This window comes from Alosa alosa, chromosome 1 (genome assembly GCF_017589495.1).
Source record: "Alosa alosa isolate M-15738 ecotype Scorff River chromosome 1, AALO_Geno_1.1, whole genome shotgun sequence".
Classification (NCBI taxonomy): Eukaryota; Metazoa; Chordata; class Actinopteri; order Clupeiformes; family Clupeidae; genus Alosa; species Alosa alosa.
Window position 1 is genome coordinate 44,801,191 of NC_063189.1, and position 19,354 is coordinate 44,820,544.

The following is a 19,354-nucleotide window of genomic DNA, read 5'->3' on the forward strand; positions in this document are numbered from 1 at the left end:
TTCAGCCCTTGGGGGACTGCAATGTTGCTATTACGCCATGAATGAACAAATCAGCTCAAGTTGTTTTGTCAAAAGAAGATTCCCATGCAACACCATCTCTGAAAAGTTTTTGATATGAACAGTTTTATGTATGTGACTACATTTGAAGGTGGACTTTGAAAGTCACAAGTCTACATTTTGTTAAAGCATCACAATGTTTCAACAACCCCACATGTGTTTGGACGCATTTTTTAAACAAAATACATAAGCCCCCAAACACCACTGCTATGTACACATTTTGGAAAACGGGAGAAACACACTGTTGGTAACCTGACAAAGTAGGCTACATTAAGCAAGAGCTCCTTTAGCCCTCCAGTCCCGGGACAACACATGAAGCAATTCCTCTTCATCTTCTTCATCACTGTCACCAGAGCACTCTGTAAAAACACCCTTCTTCGCCTGTACTAGTTTCTCTTTGACGACCTCCTGTTTGTCTCGTAGCACCTCCACTCGGCGGTAGCATTCAATCTGTTCATCAATCTCATCGATTTGACGCTCCAAACGCCCTTCTTCGTCATCCTCAGCAACAATAGCATCGGATGCGGTATTCACCTGTCGCATCGCCTTCTGAAAGTCTTCCCACTCCTTGTCCATGATGTCTTTGGGTGTGTCCACGTTGCGCACCTTGGCATCTCTCACTGGGTCATCGAAAAACCCCTCGGGTAAAGCCTCAGCTGAGTTCTCTCTCTTCTCTGTGACCTTGTCATCTTCGTCCGGTTTAGAAATCGAACCCGAGTGAGAAACACTTGGGGCAGGCGGGATACCACTGTCAAAAAAGTCTGCAGGAAGTCCCGAAGTTGGTGCAACTTCAACACCTGCTGAGACGCTGGGCAATTTCACTTCTTCGGCTTTTCCAGACATTGCAACACTGCTGTCGTGTTCGTCGATTTCATCTCCGTCTTCACCATCATCATCATACATGCCACTTAATATTCCCAAACTACTGGATTTCTTGCCCCCGTCAAAAAATCCTGGAGGAAGCCCGGAAGACGTGGAACCAGCGTCCTTGAGCCTTTTCCCTGGGGCTGCATTTGTCTCTGGCGCTTTCCTTTTCAGCAGTAATGAGTGGTCTGGTTTGGACTGGGTCTCATTGTTAACTTGGGGTTGCTTTGCTCCTTTTACCTCAGCGACTTTATCTTTATGCGGCTTTCCAAGAACGTGTGCTTGCCATAGTATTTCTGATTTTACAGGTACTTTGCAGAGTACACAGCTTAGGTGACCGAGGGAGTTGTATTTTGCAAACGGCGATTCGACTCGTTTCTTTCTGTCGGATCCCCTTTGTTTCTCTCTCATCAACCGACGCAACTCCTCCTGATTAATTACTTTTTTACCCTTATTTACCTTAGAATTTGACATCTTCCACTACGTGCATTACAAAACTACCCCCAAAAATCATAGCCAAAAATGCGCAGATCTTGGCGCTCGAATATTACGTAATTACGTTTAGGCAAAGGACCCAAAGAACGTCTACATTTTCGCCTGATCTAAAATAGCTGTCAGTCATCAACAGTGTCCACCAACACTCCTTTTAAAATGTATGTGGTAAAGGGCACATCTTTGGTAAAGGTTGACTTCGTAAACATCATCAGGATAAAAATATCAAGGGGTGTGTTATATTTCACAATAACCAGGGACATGTCAACATTCTTCATTTTATTTGTGTTTTTGAGTTTCATAGCCTACATTATATGTCATTTTGCTCATTGGCATTGTGATTTCAGAACAATTAGAGTATTCCTGGCCTATTTCATCATTCATTTCATCATCATTAAAAGTCATTAGACCCTCACTTTAAATGGCCAATCCAATGAATATTTATTTTACAACGAACTTGCCTATTTGTGAATTCGGAATATCTGCCATTACAATTTACAATTTACTTTAATTATTTATTGACCTTGATCTTTTATTTTTTAAATTCTTGACTTCTTATACTGCATACGTTTTAAATTGTTACTCTAGCACTTTGAGATTGTTTTAATATAAAGTGCAATGCAATACAAATCAAATGTATTATTATTATTATTATTATTATTATTATTATTATTAAATGGCCAATATAATTTATAGGAGGGAAGATAGGTAGATAGATAGAAAATATTGCATATGTAAAGACATGCAATGGACATGGTTTCTGGAAGGAAGTCACAAGTGCAACACGGCAACTTGAACCTACATCCCAAAATGGAACGTTGATAATTTTGTATTTCCCAGATGTGGTGGGCCCGAAATAATTGTGACTTTTCTGGACAACTATGTTTTTTCCCCCCTGATTAATCAACTAGGCCCATGGCTACTTAGAGCGGCAGGTTAAGTCCATATTCCAGGACAATCGTTCACTTTGTGATACAAGCACCAAAATTGGCATGAATAATCACTAGAAACTACATTAGCTACCTGAAAATCCAACATCAAATGTAAGAAAAACATTTTTGCTGTAGAACTTGAATGGCTGGGCGAATTTACACGATCTAGGCATCAATTTATATGTATTTTAACATGGCAAAATAAATGGTGCAAAGAAAGAAGTCTCTTTACAACAAACACATCCTCAGTTGGCCAATGAATTTCAGCAAGGGAACTTTGTGGTCCACAAGACCCACAGAGTTTTCCGGATTGGCTTTTGATCAAGCCCATGAACAGGCCAACGCAATTGTCAAAGGTGATGGTGGTGCCATTGGGATAACTGAGAACCCATCAGCCCTAATGCGATGGATGGTATCTGGACCAGAGTTTAGCTATTTGGTTTCTCAGTATGAGTCTGCCTCTCAGGCCAAAGTAGCTAGTGAAGATATCTGACACCATGAACAGACTAACCAGTCTCGGAAATCCTTCACAGACAAGATCCAGAAGTTGTTTGGTGTGATTAAGGACCTGGGCAACCCTTTTTAGGAGGAGTCCAGAGATCTCAGAGAGTCAAAAGCCATTGCACACCCTAGTGCCGCTGAGCTTGTTGGTCCTCATCTTGAGAAAGATTAGGTTTCTTTCAAAGACTTTTTCGATGGTTTGGGTGATTAAGCTTCCTTCTACAAACCAATTAAAAAGAACAACACTGACTTCTTTCGCCAAGAGTCAGACTCAGGTACAGGTGACCGTAAGAAGCAAATTCTTTAAGCATGAAAACCAGTCTTTCCCTGCATCATTGAGTGACTCCGGAAAACTCCACATGGGTCAGAAGTCGAAGCTTGTCAACATTCTGGAAACTCTTATTTCTCCTCCAGACAAAGGATGAGTCTTCTCTTGTTTATTCATTGTCTCCAAATGCATCAGTGACATTTGAAGAATATGCTGTTTAAGAGGTTATTCCAAAGATACATGCCTATCAAAGTATGCTAGGACAGACATCGTATTTGACGTATATTGCAATTTCAGTCTGAAGGCTGAAACAGGATCAAAATGAGGCAAGGGCGGCAGACATAGAGTGTCTGACAAAACCAAAGTACCACCTAACTGGAAAAGCTTCCTGCAAGACAATGACAATAAGACTGAACTTGTTGGGTTTCTTCTTACCTAATTGTGACTTGGTGTCCAGACAATGTGGTGATTGTGACCAAAGAAGAAAATGTTCTTTGCATAAACCTGACAGCCTGGAAGGCCTAAGTGCTTGCAACCATGAAGAGGCTGACACTAGAATCTTTCTGCATGCCCTTCATGCAGTTGCGTGTAATCTGCATTGTGTTGAACCTGTGCGATTCAGCCCTGCACACGCCCGAAACTGCGAACAGCAGTACCTCGGATTGGGAGTCGAGCGTGCTGACAATTGAGCTAAAAGCCCAGGCTACTAACTCGCATGCCAGCAGCACTCTTGAGGCTTTGGGAGTGAGGTTTACCAACGTTCCACACACACAGCTAAGCTACATGCGCAACAGAAGAATGTGTATATTGATTAAGGCCTGTGACACGGATATTCTTGCTATTGCACTGTGTTTTGGGGACTGTACGGGATGCAAGCTTAGGAGCTATGGATTGAATTTTGTCATGGTAAGTCTGTCAGATGGCATGCTTTTTGTCCATGCCCTCACTGGTTGTGATATTGTGTTAGCTTTTCGTGGTAGAGGCAAATGGTCTGCCAGGCAATCCTGAGAAGTGTGGCCTGAAATGTCTAATGTCATTGAGAAGCTTAGTCAATACCCACCAGTAACGGATTATGTGGATCTCAGCACACTTGAAGTTTGTCATAGCAATGTACAACAAGAACAGCACTGCTGATGGAGTTGATGAAACAAGACTTGACCTGTTTGCAGGGAAGCAGAGGTCCTATGATGCCATTCCACCAACAAGGACATCTCTTAGCATGTGAAGTATGCAACCTATCAAGCTGTCTGTATCTCGGGCCAGGCAAGTATATCAAATGAATATGGAGAGTCCTGCCAACTGGAGGAAAGAAGGTGACATTTGGCAAGTAGTGTGGATGACACTCCCACCAATTGCTGAGCGCTGTCAACAATTGACTAAATGTGTCAAGATTGAATGTCTGGGAAGATGTAAATGCAACCGCATTAGTCTTGCGTGTACTACGTTGTGTGCCTGCAAATGCAATGATTAAATTCATTTGTAATGCAGACATTCTGATATGGCTACAGAGCAGAGGTGTCACTAGACGTTACCGGGGCCCTGTCTCTCTTTCCCACACATTTCCTGTTAGTCTTTGTTGTTCTATTGAGGTAATACATGGTACACACACACACATATATCTATATATATATATATCAGTGGCGATTGCTGCTCTTTGGAACAGGGGAAGCTCTGATAAAAATGGTCAATTATTAAATTAATATTAAGGTGCTATATTGTTCTTTGAGGGCAAAAAAATATCCCAAAACCCAGAATAGGCCAAACAGTAGGCTATAGAGTTGGCATGGCAGACATGGCATAATGTAGCCTACACCGTTATATAGCGCGCTACCTAACTTAGCTTAACTACACAACTGAAAAAAAGGCAAGTCACAAACTCTGTAACTCCACATTACGGTTTTATTTACAGTATGCTATTTACAAAGACAAATAGAAACCGACTGTATTGCTCCCAAATTATGAGAATTGGAAAGTCCAGACCCTTTTACCTATATTTAGATATCAAGATCATCAAAATGTGATTATCCAATCCCAATCCAAGTCAAAAACCAAGTATAATGGCTTTCAGTGGTGGCCATCTTGGAAAATGGCAGCCATATTGGATTTTTTGCGTGGCAAATGTGCTTTTTGGATAAAGTGGGTCCCAAAGAATATTTGTGCCAAGTTTGATGCTTGTATCACAAAGTGAACAATTGTTTCACTAATCTGCTGCACTAACTCTGTCTGAAGGAGATGCAATGCTTGCAGCTAGTATCAAACAAATAAGCAAACATTTAGAAAATATTTTTTATTCAACATGTGAAGTAGCCTACGAGGGAAATACATATTGGACACGTCAACATTTTTTTCAGTAAGTATACCTCCAATGGAACTATTTGCATGAAATTTTCACCAGATAGTATTAACTCAGATAATCCACCCATATATATAAAAATCCAAACATTAAAGTCCGTAAGTAGAGTTATGTGTAATAAAGTGGAATGACACAGGAAAAAAGTATTGAACACACCTACTGAAATTTCTTAAATACTTTAAGCTTTTATTTGTAATGACAGCTTCAAGGTATTTCCTTTCTCTGAAACCAATTGAGTTTCCTTTGCTGAATGCTTTGGATCATTGCCCTGCTGGAAGGTCTAGCCAGGTCTCCTCCTCATCATCCTGGTGGATGGCAAGATTCTCCCTGAACAAAATTACTCCATTTATCATTCCAACTGTATGAAGTTTGCCAGTATCATGAGATGAAAAACATCTCCACACCATGATGCCTCCACCTCCAAACCTCACTGCTGGTATGGTATTTTTTATAGGGTGATGCACAGTGTCATTTCTCCTCCAAATATGCATGTGTGACATCCAAATAGTTCAATTTTGCTCTCACCTGATCAGAATACATTCTCTCAGTATTTCATAGGCTTGTCCAAATGTTGTGTAGCAAACTTTCAATGAGCTTCGACATGTTTTTCTTCAGTAATAGAGTCATGCGGGGTGGGTGTGCATAGAGGCATGGCGGTGGAGTGCATTACCTATCATTTTCTCTGTAACAATTGTACCTGCTGCCTGCAAGTTTTCTGGAGCTTTCTCTGTGTGGTCCATGGCTCTTGGGCTACTCTTCTGACTATCCTTCTGACTTCCTGGTCAGAAATCTTGTGAGGAGATCCTGTGCATGGCCGGTTGATGATGTAAGGTTCCTTCCACTTGCAGATATATGGCTCCAATACTGCTTACTGGATGATTCTAAAGTTTTGAAATGCATTTGTAACCAGTTCCCTTGATATGTTTTGCAACAATAAGGTTGCAAAGGTCTTGGGAGAGCTCTTTGCTTTTACCCATCATGAATAGGAGGGATAATTACTGTATTAGATTCCAGCTTGTTCCTTGCCATTCCTTGCCTTTATGTACTGCTTTTTCATAGCGTCCCTTTTCCCTGTGCCATTCCACTTTTTTACTTATAACTCTACTTATGGACATTAATGTTTGGCTTTTTTTTATGTGTGGATTACCTAAGTTACTACTATAATGTCTGGTGGAAATTTCATGCAAATAGCCTCATTGGAGTTACTGAAAAAATTGTTGCCGTATTTTCTGCGCTGTAACTGTAAAGTGTCCCAGATTTTTTATTTTAAATGTCTTCATTTAGTAATAAAATTAGCATAGGCAGGCCTAGTTTTCAAGGAATACATTCATTTTGCAAGAATATGTAGGCCTAATCATTACTTTGACTGTATCACTACCAATGACTCATTCTAGGCCTATATCAGGCAACCAGCCACCCCATGTTAGTGTGAAACATGTCTGCAGTTCAGCTGTATCACGTCAGAAACCTTATCCCTCAAATCTGTAAAGCTGATCAGCTGATGTACAATGTAACATCAAGCTCTTGACTGCCCCATCAGTAGAGCTTAGCTGTTTTCTTCATTAGGCTTAAAATTTCCCTATAGACATGTATTATCTTGGGATAGGCCTACACGGTTGGGAGAACACATTTTGTCAGGATACTTGTTAAGTTGAGATCTTGAAGAAAAAGCAAAGGTTACACTGCTTAAGGCCTTCCCAATGAACAAAAAAACCTTTTATTTGTTTTATACTTTAAAGGTGATATAAGCGATGTAACGTGGTTTCTAAGCTAAAACATGTTTTGTCACATACAACTAACATCACCTCACCATCCGATAGCTGCCTGTGCCCTGAATAGGCCTACATTGTAAGAAAACATGGTCTCCATGCACAGCCTATAGGCTCCAAAAACGGCCACAAAACAGCTTGAGCAAACCTTGCCTATAAAATCACCGACGAGATTCACGTTTGGGAGAGTTTATTGCATGGGAGGGAGTAGCGAGCTAGCTCTGTTTAGTTTTAACTTATTTTTTACAGTCTATGGTTTGAACGTCAACAGAAGTGATGTTACCCTACATCGCTCATAGCACCTTTCATTACAAAAAGGACAGAATGTATTTGTAAAATGTATATAGACAACCAAAAATTTGCATCTGTGCTGAATTTGATTTATGTATTGACAGTTGTAGCCTAAATTAATAGGCTAATGTAAATAAATAATATAACTGGGCTAAGACATTTATTAGACAGTGAGTGTTTGTAAATCCCCAGTTAAATGATTGAATACTGTGCTTTCTTTTTTTATTATTATTTTTTGTTTTTTGTAGGCCTACTTTGTGTTTTCTCTGCTTTGTTTTAGTTTCTTTAATCATTAGCCTGTTTTGTGTAATGGGACAAATATTACTTGAGCTTTGATGCAAATGTTCTTCAAATGTGTCTTCAAGAAAGTACAAACCCTTAAGTGTATTTTTTCCTTCACAAAATACATATTTAATCGCCGGTTTTTAAAGACATTTTTTTGGAATTCTCGTGAACACGCCCAAAAACACTGGTCTTCTCGCGAGAAGGATCTAAGATGGCAGAGAGCGTACATTTGCAGCAGCAGCTGCTAGCAAACTAGCTAATGTTATCGCCGCAGCTGGTAGCTGGCTAGAAGTTCTACATCATTGGAGCAAGTATCCTATTCTCGAATGGATGCCAGTGACGGATGCCTCATGATATAGACAATGTAGCCAACCTCTGCAATGTAGCGGTTTTCTTTTGGAGCAGTAACCTTATTTTACACTTTATTTTACTCTTTCCGACGACGTAATAATTCACAGGCCATTGTGTTTAAAGATTAGAATTATCAACCTGCGACATTATCGGTCGCTCGCTTATTCGGGCTAGCCAGGTCCAAGAAGCTTGCTAACCTAGCAAGCTAAGCACAATTTGCAGAACCTAGCAGTCTCGCATTTTAGCATTCATCAGTGAATTTCGCAAACAGAAAATGACTGGAGAGAAGATTCGTACCCTGCGCAAGGACCACAAGCCAAGCAAAAATGAAAACATTCTGAAATCCTACGAGGAGAATACAAATGCCACAGATATGGTTACATCGTCCACCACCGTCGACACAGAGAAGACAAATATTGCTAATAAGATATTTCATAACCACAATAAACCACTGAAATCTCTGCAGCTATCAGAAAATCATCAATCACAGATAAATGGCAATTCAAATATTGGAACACCTGTCAGTATTATCGTCGACGATAACAGGAACCCCATTATTTTGACTACGGGAGATTTAGAATTCCCGGTACACGAATGTGTGTTCAAGGGGGATGTGCGACGTTTGTCATCCCTTATCCGCACTCAGAACATAACACAGAAAGATGTTCATGGTGAGTACAGAAGGTTACATCTATCTACACACGCATTAAAAATACCTCCTGTAATATTTAAAGAATTATGTTTAATATACATGTGAGTGCGTCATCATGACCCGCAATCCCTCTCATGAGCATGGATTTGAATGTCTTCTCCAATATTCCAATTTTGTCAACAGGGAACACTCCTCTGCACCTTGCTGTTATGCTGGGGCACAAAGGTGAGCAAAATGCACAGTATTACACGACTATAAGCCAGGAGTAGACGAATCTGTTGAAAAGAGCATGTAAAAGGTACCTCATAACTAGCTGTATGACTATATGATTAATGTATTGGTCAATTCCCAATTATAGCATAACGCCCAATCTAATTTAATACTCTCATGGTGTTGGTTTTCACTTTGTAAACTCTTCAGTTGGTTGGATGGTTTTCTCCCCCTCCACCATGGTGGCACAGCCCTTTTGCCATCTGTGTGACTGGGGGTCAGGCAGAATTTTGGCTCACCGTCACTCATTTTTCAACCCATAGCCTCTCAGCTCAGGAAATGACCTAATATGAACCCATCATTTTCATCTCACCCATTCCTCCCCATTGAGGATTTTCAGCGCCACAAAGCTGGCTTCTTTTTTCCTAAAATGTTCTAGATTGATCCTTATTTTTTTATGTACAGTGTTTTGCTGTACTATCCAAAATGGGACGTGGGCATCTCTCAGAGCATGTTATGAGTAGATAAAGATGGTGTAGGCGAGTGCATTATACATCATGTAAACTGTGTGAGGGTACAAAGTGCTACATGGCTTGATCATTTAGATACCCAACCTAAAAAAGATTCTGAGGTAGATACATTTAAATAGCACATGCTTTGTTTTATGGTTAATGAACAGATTTGTTAATCCAGACACTCTTTAAACAGTAAATACTATGTCTTTGTAACGGTAAATGGAAACTAAATAATAATAAAAAAACAAGGAAGAGTTCCAAGATTAAGGTGTAAATAGTTTTTATCACAGGGTTAAGGAGCGCCTACAGGATTCTTGTGAGCGAGAAGGCTGAATTTAGGCTGAGTAGATTTGGTCAATCCATAAAGTATAATCAGGTATCCTCTTGACTCACAAGGGCAAGACATGAGACCAGACAACAGTACATGACGAGCAACTTTCATGTAGAATTTAGCCAAAACCAGCAACAAAACAAGCTCTAAAAATCAAGCACAATTTCAGGAAAGTGCCCGATGTCGTATGTCGTAATATACCTGTGTCTGCATCCTTTCTCAGAGTTTGCAGTGTTTCCCATACATTGAACTAAAGGTTGTACTAAATTGTGCTTAAATCTGGTTAGCATCATAACCACGCTGCTGCTTATTTGTTAAAAACTGTTGCATTCAAGTTAATTCTGCAAACTTACCACCACAAATAGAATTCAATTCTGTGGGCAGCACTGGTTTGACTTCCTGTTGTCCTATCTCCAGAATGTGCCCATCTGCTGCTGGCTCACAATGCCCCTGTGAAGGTGAAGAATGCCCAAGGCTGGAGCCCTCTGGCTGAGGCCATTAGCTATGGAGACAGACAGATGAGTATGTTGTCATAGCAGCCATACATTTTATATGTATATGCATCACATTTACAATTGCATTCTTATTCAAAGTGATTTTTTTTGTAAGTGACTACAAAATATACATGTCTCTCAGTATGCCGCCATATGTCTCCCTCGCCTTTGGTAATTAAAATGGAGCCTTGCTATTGGTGATGTGGCTGCACCTTTGTCTGACGTGGGACTTCCTCTGTGGTTTAAAGAGGAATTGATTGCTTCCTTAATAGGAGGATGAATAAAGAGATGTGCTGAGCTGACCAATATGAACTCAAGGTGGTGCAGCTATGGAACATTGAGGCCCCCAAAGGAAGAAAAGCCTCTCCACACTGTTTGTATACTTAAACAAAATAAGCTATTGGCTCAAGGGAACACCACATATCTGTATGTGAAAGCTGCAGGGGACACCCAGAGCTCTAGACTCCCCCATGACATTAGCTGCGTTCCCCATCCAAAGCCGTTACTGGGGCGGTGCATGGACGAGGCGAGGGATTGGCTTTTGGCCCTTTTGGATCATGCCTAGCCAGAAATGGGTCCTGTCTGCCGGCTTAGTCTAGCCCATGAGTGGCGTCGGCGCCTGCGGCTTAGCACTGTCGGCCTGTGTGCACTAGCTAATGATGATCCTATTCCAGACCTGGCCACTAGTTTCCATTAGTATCCCCCCCCCGGTGTTTTCCCGTTGGTGGTCGAGTTGCATCGGACATAAACGGTAATGTGTGTCTGTGTGTGTGTGTGTCTGTGTGTGTGTGTGTCTGTGTGTGTGTGTCCTCTCTTTGCTGTGGATGATGAGTGAATCCACCCGTGCCGCTTGCCACACACTCTAATTACATTTGATGCATCGCTGTTATCCTCAATAGCACAAATGGAAATGATCTGAGGTGATGTCCCTCTACCAGATGTGTTTTTAATAGCACTCTGTGCAGTCTACAGATTTAAGGGTTGTTGTCGGTTGTTGCTTTTATTGACCTGAAAGGACAAAGAGGAATGAGTGCACCGTTTCAGAGCTTCTACTCATTTATATGACTGTGTCCTAGTTTTCTTTTGTCCACATACATCAGAGTGGGTGCCTGACCCAGAACCTTGGCAGGCACAGGAGACCGAGGAGTTTGATTAAACCATCACCTTAAATCTGGGAGACCTTTATTGAGATTTTGCCTCCATGGTTGCCATGCACGTGTAACGTTAATGCATGTTGGTTGGTTGGCATGTTGTCTGTGGATGCCTGTAGCAGTGCTCCTTGATCACAGTTAAGGCTGTATTTTCTGAATGGTTGAATGTGAATCAATGAATTGATTGACACTATGTGCTGTTTAATCCCATGAAAGGGTTTGTGTTTAGCCCAATTAACTTTTTTTTCATTGGTTTGTGCAAAATGTGTGTCTCCTAAAGCACTTGAGTGGATTGAAATGCAGGGTAGTTTTATAACTGTGCTATCCCTAGTGGCATGTTTATGTAAATAACTGCCTCAGTTTGAGCAAACGACCACTTTTGGAGCAGTCACACCATTTTCTGCAGTCAAATATTTGTTCCAAACGATGCCATGGGATCCCTGGAATAATCAGAATGTTTTTGTATGTCATGGGCCTTCTGAGCATTTGGGACTAAATCAACAATAATTCAAGGCCATTGGACTGACTGTGGCTGAATGGGAAAGCATCAGACCCCTCGCCTCTGATGCAGTAGGCTGCGTGAAGCTGCAATGCAGTGTTTCACTCAGTGGTGCTATGACTAACTCTATTCTGTTCGTCGGTTCATAGTGTGCTCATGTAAAACAATAATGTGTGTGTGAGCGTGAGGACTTCTCCCCATCTTGTTTATGGGTATTGTAGGACAGGAAGGACAGTGGACCCTCGGGGGACAGTAATTGGTGGAGGAGGCGGGGATGGGGGGTGGGTTGGCGGGCAGGAGCACTGTGTCCACACAGCGATCAAGGACACACAAGGGCAGCTAAGCTCTGACCAGTGGACCTGCTTAAATCATGAGAAACAGCACTTCAACTGGTCTACTGTCGCCAAGGTCACACACCTCATGATCGGTCAGTGAGTCTCAACATAAGGTGTCCGCAGGGGACTTAAATATGTGTGTGTGTGTGTGTGTGTGTGTGTGTGTGTTTGTGTGCGCATCCGTGTGTGCACACTCGCGCACAAGCCACACACTGAAAAAAGGGGGATCTGGCATGGTCGCTTTGTATGTGTTTCGAATTCCACAACAGATCATTGCACTTTCAGTTGAACACTTCATGCCCTTGTGTAATGCAAAATGAATTACGCAATGCACACACACACACACACACACACATACATACATACATATACATACCCACGTGTGCGTGTCACGCTCGGCTTGGCAGAGCACACCTCTGATGCTGGGAGGTGTGCAGTCTGTCTCCATGCCTCTCACAGAGAACCAACCAGCCAATCCATCAAGCCAGCTCAGAATAGCACTGCTCAGGTGACCCCAAGACATGCCCCCATCACCCTCACCCTTCCCCTTCAAGTCCCACGGGGCATGGAGACCAAGGTGATATTGACCAAACTTGGCCTCTATATATGCAGCTTATGAGTTCCATAGAAGGACCCGCACCCTGCAGTCTTCATGCATGACGAAGCCCAGCTGTCCTGGTACATTGGGCCAACATGGCACAGCTGGAAACGGCTGCGTCAGCAGCACACAATGCACCGGGCATGTGTGCAAGCCCATAGCACATAGCATCACATATGTAGTTGGATGTCCTCTTCTCAGTGAGGGGGGGTGTTTGTGTCTACGTGCCCGAGTGTGAGCTAGCGTGCATTGTGCTGAGCTGTTGCCGAGCAACACAATAACGCTTTTCCCCTCTTGGTATGAAATGCACGTGTTGTATACAGATGTGTTTTGCATATGCGCATGCCACTTGGCTCATTGATATACAAGATCAAATTAAATCGCTGCGGTATTTTGTGTGACACTAGTGCCACTTGTATAGTGATGTTTACATCTGCTCCAGATATTCAGATTCAGCTAAAACGCCAACTTTGGATTTTCCAGTTTGTTGACCCATCTAAGCTCAGCAAATATTTGTTTTATTATGTTTGTTTTTGCACATGTTTATGTGTGTCTGACTAGGATATATATGTAGTTTTGTACAGTAACTACCTCCCTCTCTGTGTGTGTGTGTACGTGCTCGCGTGCAGATGGGGGCGGTTTATGTGTCTGACTTCTCTGTTTCCGTGTGCATGTGTGTGTGCATGCGTGTAGGTGCAGATGGGACTGGTTCATGTGTCTGTGTGTGTGTGTGTGTGTGCGCGTGTGTGTGTGTGTGCACACATCATGCTAAGCAGTTCCTCTCTTGTTTCCAGTCACAGCTCTGTTGCGGAAGCTGAAGCAGCAGTCCAGGGAGAGTGTGGAGGACAAAAGGCCCCGGCTGCTCAAAGCACTGCGAGAGGTAAAGGACACACACTACACTACACTACACTAGACATACACACTACAGTAAACTACACACACTGCACTCAAATGCAGTACATACACTACACTTACACACACTCCATTTCACTAGATACACAAACACACACTACACACTGACAGACAAATAGAATGTCAATCCAAAATGCCTTACAGGTGATACAACAAGTGCTTTGTGTCTGCCGCCTCTTGATTAGATTCTCATACCTCTATCTCTCTAGCTTGGAGACTTTTACTTAGAGCTTCACTGGGACTTTCAGAGCTGGGGTAAGTGTTTGCAAATCTCACCCCGACACTTGCGTGAAGGAAGTTGTTAATCAAAGCTGTTAGAGGAAGCCTGCGAGGTGAGGGTCGGCTTGAGGCCACCTGTTTCCCCTCCATCCAAATGTTCGAAGAAACTCTTAGAGCAGTGAGGGGGCAAAATGCCCAGAGGTTCACAGGAGGTTGTTGCTCTCTTTAGTTTTCAACAGTTTTCTTAACAGCCCAGTGGGAATGTCACATCGCACGGTAGTTTGGCTCAGGTCCCATTCCTCGTGCCCTTGGAAATGCCATTAAGAGTTCTTTTAATCACTCGGCTAATTAGCACAGTCTATTCTTGTTTGCCATCAGAGTGAGCTAATTGCTTTGAGGTTATGTTGCATTTGTGGCGCACTGGATTGTCTGGACTAATGGTCTGTGTAGACTATTTTCCCAGCTAGCCTGAATTGTTGCTGTCTGGACTGTATTGTTCACTATTCAAGCAGCTGCTGCTATTGTTGTGGTGTGTGTGTATGTGTGTGACTTGTATTATTTAACCCCGTCAGTGCCTCTCCTGTCACGGATTTTGCCATCTGACGCCTGCAAGATTTACAAGCAAGGGATCAATATCAGGTGGAGGTTTTTTTCATCCCTTTACAGATTCATATACAATATGTATTAACTTGTGTAAATAACATCAAAAAATGCTTGAAGGCATACAGAAATACTCATGTTGTCTGTCTCTGTCTTTCAGACTGGACACCACCCTGATTGACTTCAGTGACATGAAGTGCCAGCGTGGTGACCTCAGCTTCATCTTTAACGGGGACGCTCCTCCTGCCGAGGCCTTTGTCGTCCTTGACAACGAGCAGAAAGTGTACCAGCGCATTCACCATGAGGTGAGTGATCACCTGCTCTCTCTTCAGAACTCTTCCCATCCACCCAAATGAGACACTTCCTGCCAATTGGGTTTGTTTTTATGATCTCCCCCACACATATGGCCACAGATGCAACCTGTATGTTCTTGTAAGTACGTACATTTTATTTATATAGTGTATTAAAACCAAAGAGCTGTACAATAGAAGACACACAATTCATGCATTACAATGACGTTACAACATGGTGTCCTCAAATCACAGTTCCAGAAGCCAACAGGTTTCGAATACTTTAAAAATCAGTCACAGATAAAGCATCTCGGAGGTCACTTGGCGCACCATTCCAATGTCTTGGTACAACAGTAGCAGTGGCATGGTCCCCTTTTTGTGCAAGTCAAATGTGATTGAGGCATAGACATTTCTGATCTGGAGAAAGTATAAGAGTGTGGCATACCTAGCCTGTATGCAGCTTTAAAAACAATCAGGGTCACTTTATGCTGGATTCTGAAATGCACTGGAAGCCAGTGCAAGGCTGCTGGCACTGTAGTCTGATGGTTGTTGTCATGCTGGACTGCGTTGTGGTTACAGGAGTCTGAGATGGAGACGGAGGAGGAGGTGGACATTCTGATGAGCAGTGACATTTACTCAGCCACCCTCTCCACCAAGTCCATCAGCTTCTCTCGCAGTCAGAGTGGCTGGCTCTTCAGGGAGGACAAGACGGTGAGAACCCCTCTCAATTGCGCTTGCAGTTACATACATTTACATTTATTTATTTGGCTGAAGCATTTATCCAGAGTGAGGTTCACCACAGACACAGACAGACACACACACACACACATGCACACACAGTAACACACCTATTTGACCTGAAGCTGTGTAGAGTGCAGTATTTCATCAGCATTTTATCTTTTCAGTGCGTGATTCATGCACATATTTCATCAGTGTTTGGGCGCCCTGAAAGTTCAGGTCACGGCCCTGGTTACTCTAAAGTTCTGCTGAAGAACTCTGCTAGAATATCTGAAAAATAAATCGATACATTCCAGCACTCTGCCCTATGTGGTGCTTCTGTGTCCATTATTGAACCATTTCACCTCTGGCCTTAGCACACTTTCTCAGTCCAGACTTTCAGCATCTCACCCATGTTGATTGTATGTGGTGCTCTCTCTCTCTCTCTCTCTCTCTCTCTCTCTCTCTCTCTCTCAGGAGAGGGTGGGGAACTTCCTGGCGGACTTCTATGCAGTGAACGGCCTTATGCTTGAATCGCGCAAGCGCCGCGAGCACCTGAGCGAGGAGGACATTCTCAGGAACAAGGCCATCATGGAGAGCCTCAGCAAGGGCGGAAGCCTCGCCGAGCAGAACTTCGAGGTGAGTGCGTGCACGCCGGGCCGGGTGAGCAGGAAGGGGATTAGGACGGGAAAGGATTTATTTATTTTTTTTTTTTTTTTTTAAACCTCAATCTTTTTTTTTTTTTACATTTTCTTATTATTCCCACCATCGCCCTCTCCGATTTTGTTATCTTTGCTGTTAAGAGGCTTCGCTAAACTAAGAGGGGTACAATGTTCTTTTCTCAGACTGCTGCCGATGCCAGTTTCAGTCTCTCCTTTGGCAGCCTCTTAGCCGCATGGAACACAGTGTGTTTTAAACAGGATTGTCTCAGGTTTTGTGTGTGTGTGAGTGATGAATGGATGCTAACGTGGCGTTTCTCCTGCTGCTTGTCCACTGCAGCCTGTCCGCAGGCAGTCTCTCAGCGCGCCCGAGGCAAACACCATCTCCTGGGAGGAGTACATCAGTGCTGAGCAGGGAAAGTAAGCACCACTACCGCAGCCACACAAGCGCCCAGCTTACCTCGGTCTCCCGCTCACACACTTCATCATTAATGCATCAGCACAGGGGCAACGGTTCTGTCCGAAGCTGTGTGAGGCCGAGCACCGCACAGCCAATTCACACATCGCTGTGCTCATCAGCACTTGTTCTGCCTTGAGATCTGAACTGCATGACATTAGCTTTGATAGCATTATTCAGAAGCTGCACAGTTTCCGCAAAAAAGAAAAAGAAAGTAGGCAGAAGCCATGCATCATGCTGGCACCTGTGGGACTAACATAGTGATTGTGTGTGTTTTTCCTCTTATCCAGGCCCCCCCATCTTGGCCGTGACTTGGTGTGCAAGGAGAGCAAGAAGAATTTCAAGGCCACGGTAGCCATGAGCCAGGATTTTCCTCTGGGCATTGAGTCGTATGTATCCTCCCTTCCTTTTGTTCCAAGTCTCCTCTTGAGATTCAGAGTTCAGCACGCTGCTGTTGAAGCGTACATTTGAACATTGTCTTGTTGTTTCTCGTTCTTGTCTGTCCTGCAGATTACTGAATGTTTTGGAGGTCGTCGCTCCCTTTAAGCACTTCAACAAGCTACGAGAGTTTGTTCAGATGAAGCTTCCTCCAGGGTTTCCTGTCAAGCTGGGTAGGACTGTTAAACATATCAAATGCTGTTTTGGCACTTTCGCTTGTCGACTCTGTGTTCATGTGGAAGTGAAAGTCACTGACTGAATTATTGACAGATGTAATGAGCCGTTTGTTAAAATGCATGACTGTTTCTGATTTATTTTTTATTTTGGGCTACAGACATCCCGGTTTTTCCTACCATCACGGCTACTGTGACGTTCCAAGAGTTCCGCTACCGTGAGTTTGAGGAGTCCCTCTTCACCATCCCAACCAGCTATAAAGAGGACCCAAGCCGCTTTCCTGACCTCTAAAGCAAGGTCATGCGATAAAGGGAGATGCCACATAGTTTATTGTTTCCTCCTCCAGCCCCCACTTTTCACTCCTAAAACCAACCAACACACATAAAGACCTCTCCATAACCGCTGGTGATTTTAAGAAGGTGAAACTGACTGCGTATCCCCTTGTGGGATATTGTCTGACATTCATGTTAAGATGGCTTTTTAGTATTTAAGTTATAAAGAAGCCATTCTTATTTTCAGGAGATTTACCTCTCAAGTCCTTACCACATAAGTCTTCATCGTTAGCAGTGTTGATCAGTGTGGATCGTGTTCCTTGGATGAAATCACACACCACATCCTTCCTCTTTGGGGAGTGCACTGAATTTGTAACCCTGTTAAATGTGGAGGAAGAAAGAGACCCTTTGTAGAAATTCTTAAAACATTCTATGTGATGTACCTTCCATTTTAAATTGAATCTGCCTTTGATTTCAAGTGATGTAACACTGTACCTACTGAATCTGATGCCTGTGCTGTGAGGGATGTCTTAGCCGAGCTAACTAAAAACGTAGAGGGCATTTTGACAGGCACACGTTTAGAACCCTTTCACCTGTCCCCGTCTGGCTGTGCACTCCAGTGCTTGCCTTTGGTTTGCCAGTGTAACTGTCCGTCTGTCTGTCCTCATAGTGCGTTCTGCGAGTTGCGTTTGTGTGAGATAACAGGTTATACTCCGTGTGAATGTAGTCTGTACTGACCCCCCCTGCACCTGGTGTGCTTGATGCATGGTGTGCGTAAAACACTGTAAGTAGCCCCCACCACCAACACGCCTCCAGTAAAGCTACAGAGCTGCGGCGACAAGTGACTTAAAACACACTGCGGCTTCAGAGCGAGGCTCCCAGGCAGAAGCATTGCGACGTGCAGCTCTGAAATGCAAACGCTCCAGTGCGAAAGGCAACCATTTCACGCCAGCGTTGCCACAGCCCGACCACTCCAGCCTCTCATTCCCACTTAGTCGCAGCAGCGTACCAAATGAAGCCCTATGTAGCAGTCCAGCACTTTGCCGCAGTCATTTAACCTCCCATCTGACTAAGGAGTGCAGTACTCCTTAAATAACGCACCAGCACTACAGCTCACGATCCACTAGAAAACTGATTTATTTTTCCTCCAGTTTTTATCATTTGTTTTGTATTTTACATTCTGTAAGTATACTGTGGTTTTACTGTGTTGCCCGTTTGTGGGTCCTTGAGTCCATACATTTCTATAACACTATAACATTCAGTGGAGAGCCTTACTAGAGCTTGGGAAGTCACCTCCGCAAAGTGTAACACCAATAAAATCAATCACCAATCACTGTGTAATTAGTCACCAATCAATGGTGACTTAACTACACAGTGAGGTTTTGTGCTAAGGATTTAATGTACAATTGTGGTATAGCTCTATTGTAAAGCTGTTAAATCCATGGTTTAGTTTGTTTCATTTACAGACAGTAGTTCATCCCAATTTTGTACTGTAAAGCAGAGAGCTTGAAGCATGTTATTTTTTCCTCTGAAGTCAGAGGAATCTTGATGTATACTCTATGGAAACATCACATTAGAAACTTCAAACTGTACAGTTAACACATATGCTATAATATTTTCATAAGAATCCAAGCAGTAATAAAAACATACATATCAAAAGCAAATACT

General features: G+C 42.9%; 2 protein-coding genes across 2 annotated transcripts; one reads left to right on the plus strand and one right to left on the minus strand.

Moving 5' to 3' along the window:
• Window positions 1–106: 106 nt before the first annotated feature.
• Window positions 107–1,474, minus strand: znf830 (zinc finger protein 830). The gene has a single exon (XM_048256920.1). It carries the CDS (start codon window positions 1,393–1,395, stop codon window positions 328–330), a length of 1,068 nt encoding a protein of 355 aa, XP_048112877.1. The 5' UTR covers window positions 1,396–1,474; the 3' UTR covers window positions 107–327.
• Window positions 1,475–8,030: 6,556 nt separating this feature from the next.
• Window positions 8,031–19,350, plus strand: LOC125303560 (ankyrin repeat domain-containing protein 13C-like). Its single transcript, XM_048257371.1, has 13 exons — window positions 8,031–8,834; window positions 8,999–9,040; window positions 10,289–10,393; window positions 13,743–13,828; window positions 14,070–14,115; window positions 14,652–14,718; window positions 14,840–14,984; window positions 15,549–15,680; window positions 16,164–16,325; window positions 16,686–16,765; window positions 17,093–17,191; window positions 17,313–17,413; window positions 17,575–19,350. The coding sequence occupies exons 1-13, from the start codon at window positions 8,438–8,440 to the stop codon at window positions 17,703–17,705; spliced, it is 1,593 nt and encodes a 530-aa protein (XP_048113328.1). The 5' UTR covers window positions 8,031–8,437; the 3' UTR covers window positions 17,706–19,350.
• Window positions 19,351–19,354: the final 4 nt, after the last annotated feature.

Excerpts from the sequence above, each read along its gene's own strand:
- znf830 (XM_048256920.1), bottom strand. The coding sequence starts at position 1,395 with ATGTCAAATTCTAAGGTAAATAAGGGTAAAAAAGTAATTAATCAGGAG.
- LOC125303560 (XM_048257371.1), top strand. The coding sequence starts at position 8,438 with ATGACTGGAGAGAAGATTCGTACCCTGCGCAAGGACCACAAGCCAAGC. Across the intron at positions 15,681-16,163 it reads TCTTCAGGGAGGACAAGACG|GAGAGGGTGGGGAACTTCCT; the intron begins GTGAGAACCCCT and ends TCTCTCTCTCAG. Across the intron at positions 16,766-17,092 it reads ATCAGTGCTGAGCAGGGAAA|GCCCCCCCATCTTGGCCGTG; the intron begins GTAAGCACCACT and ends CCTCTTATCCAG.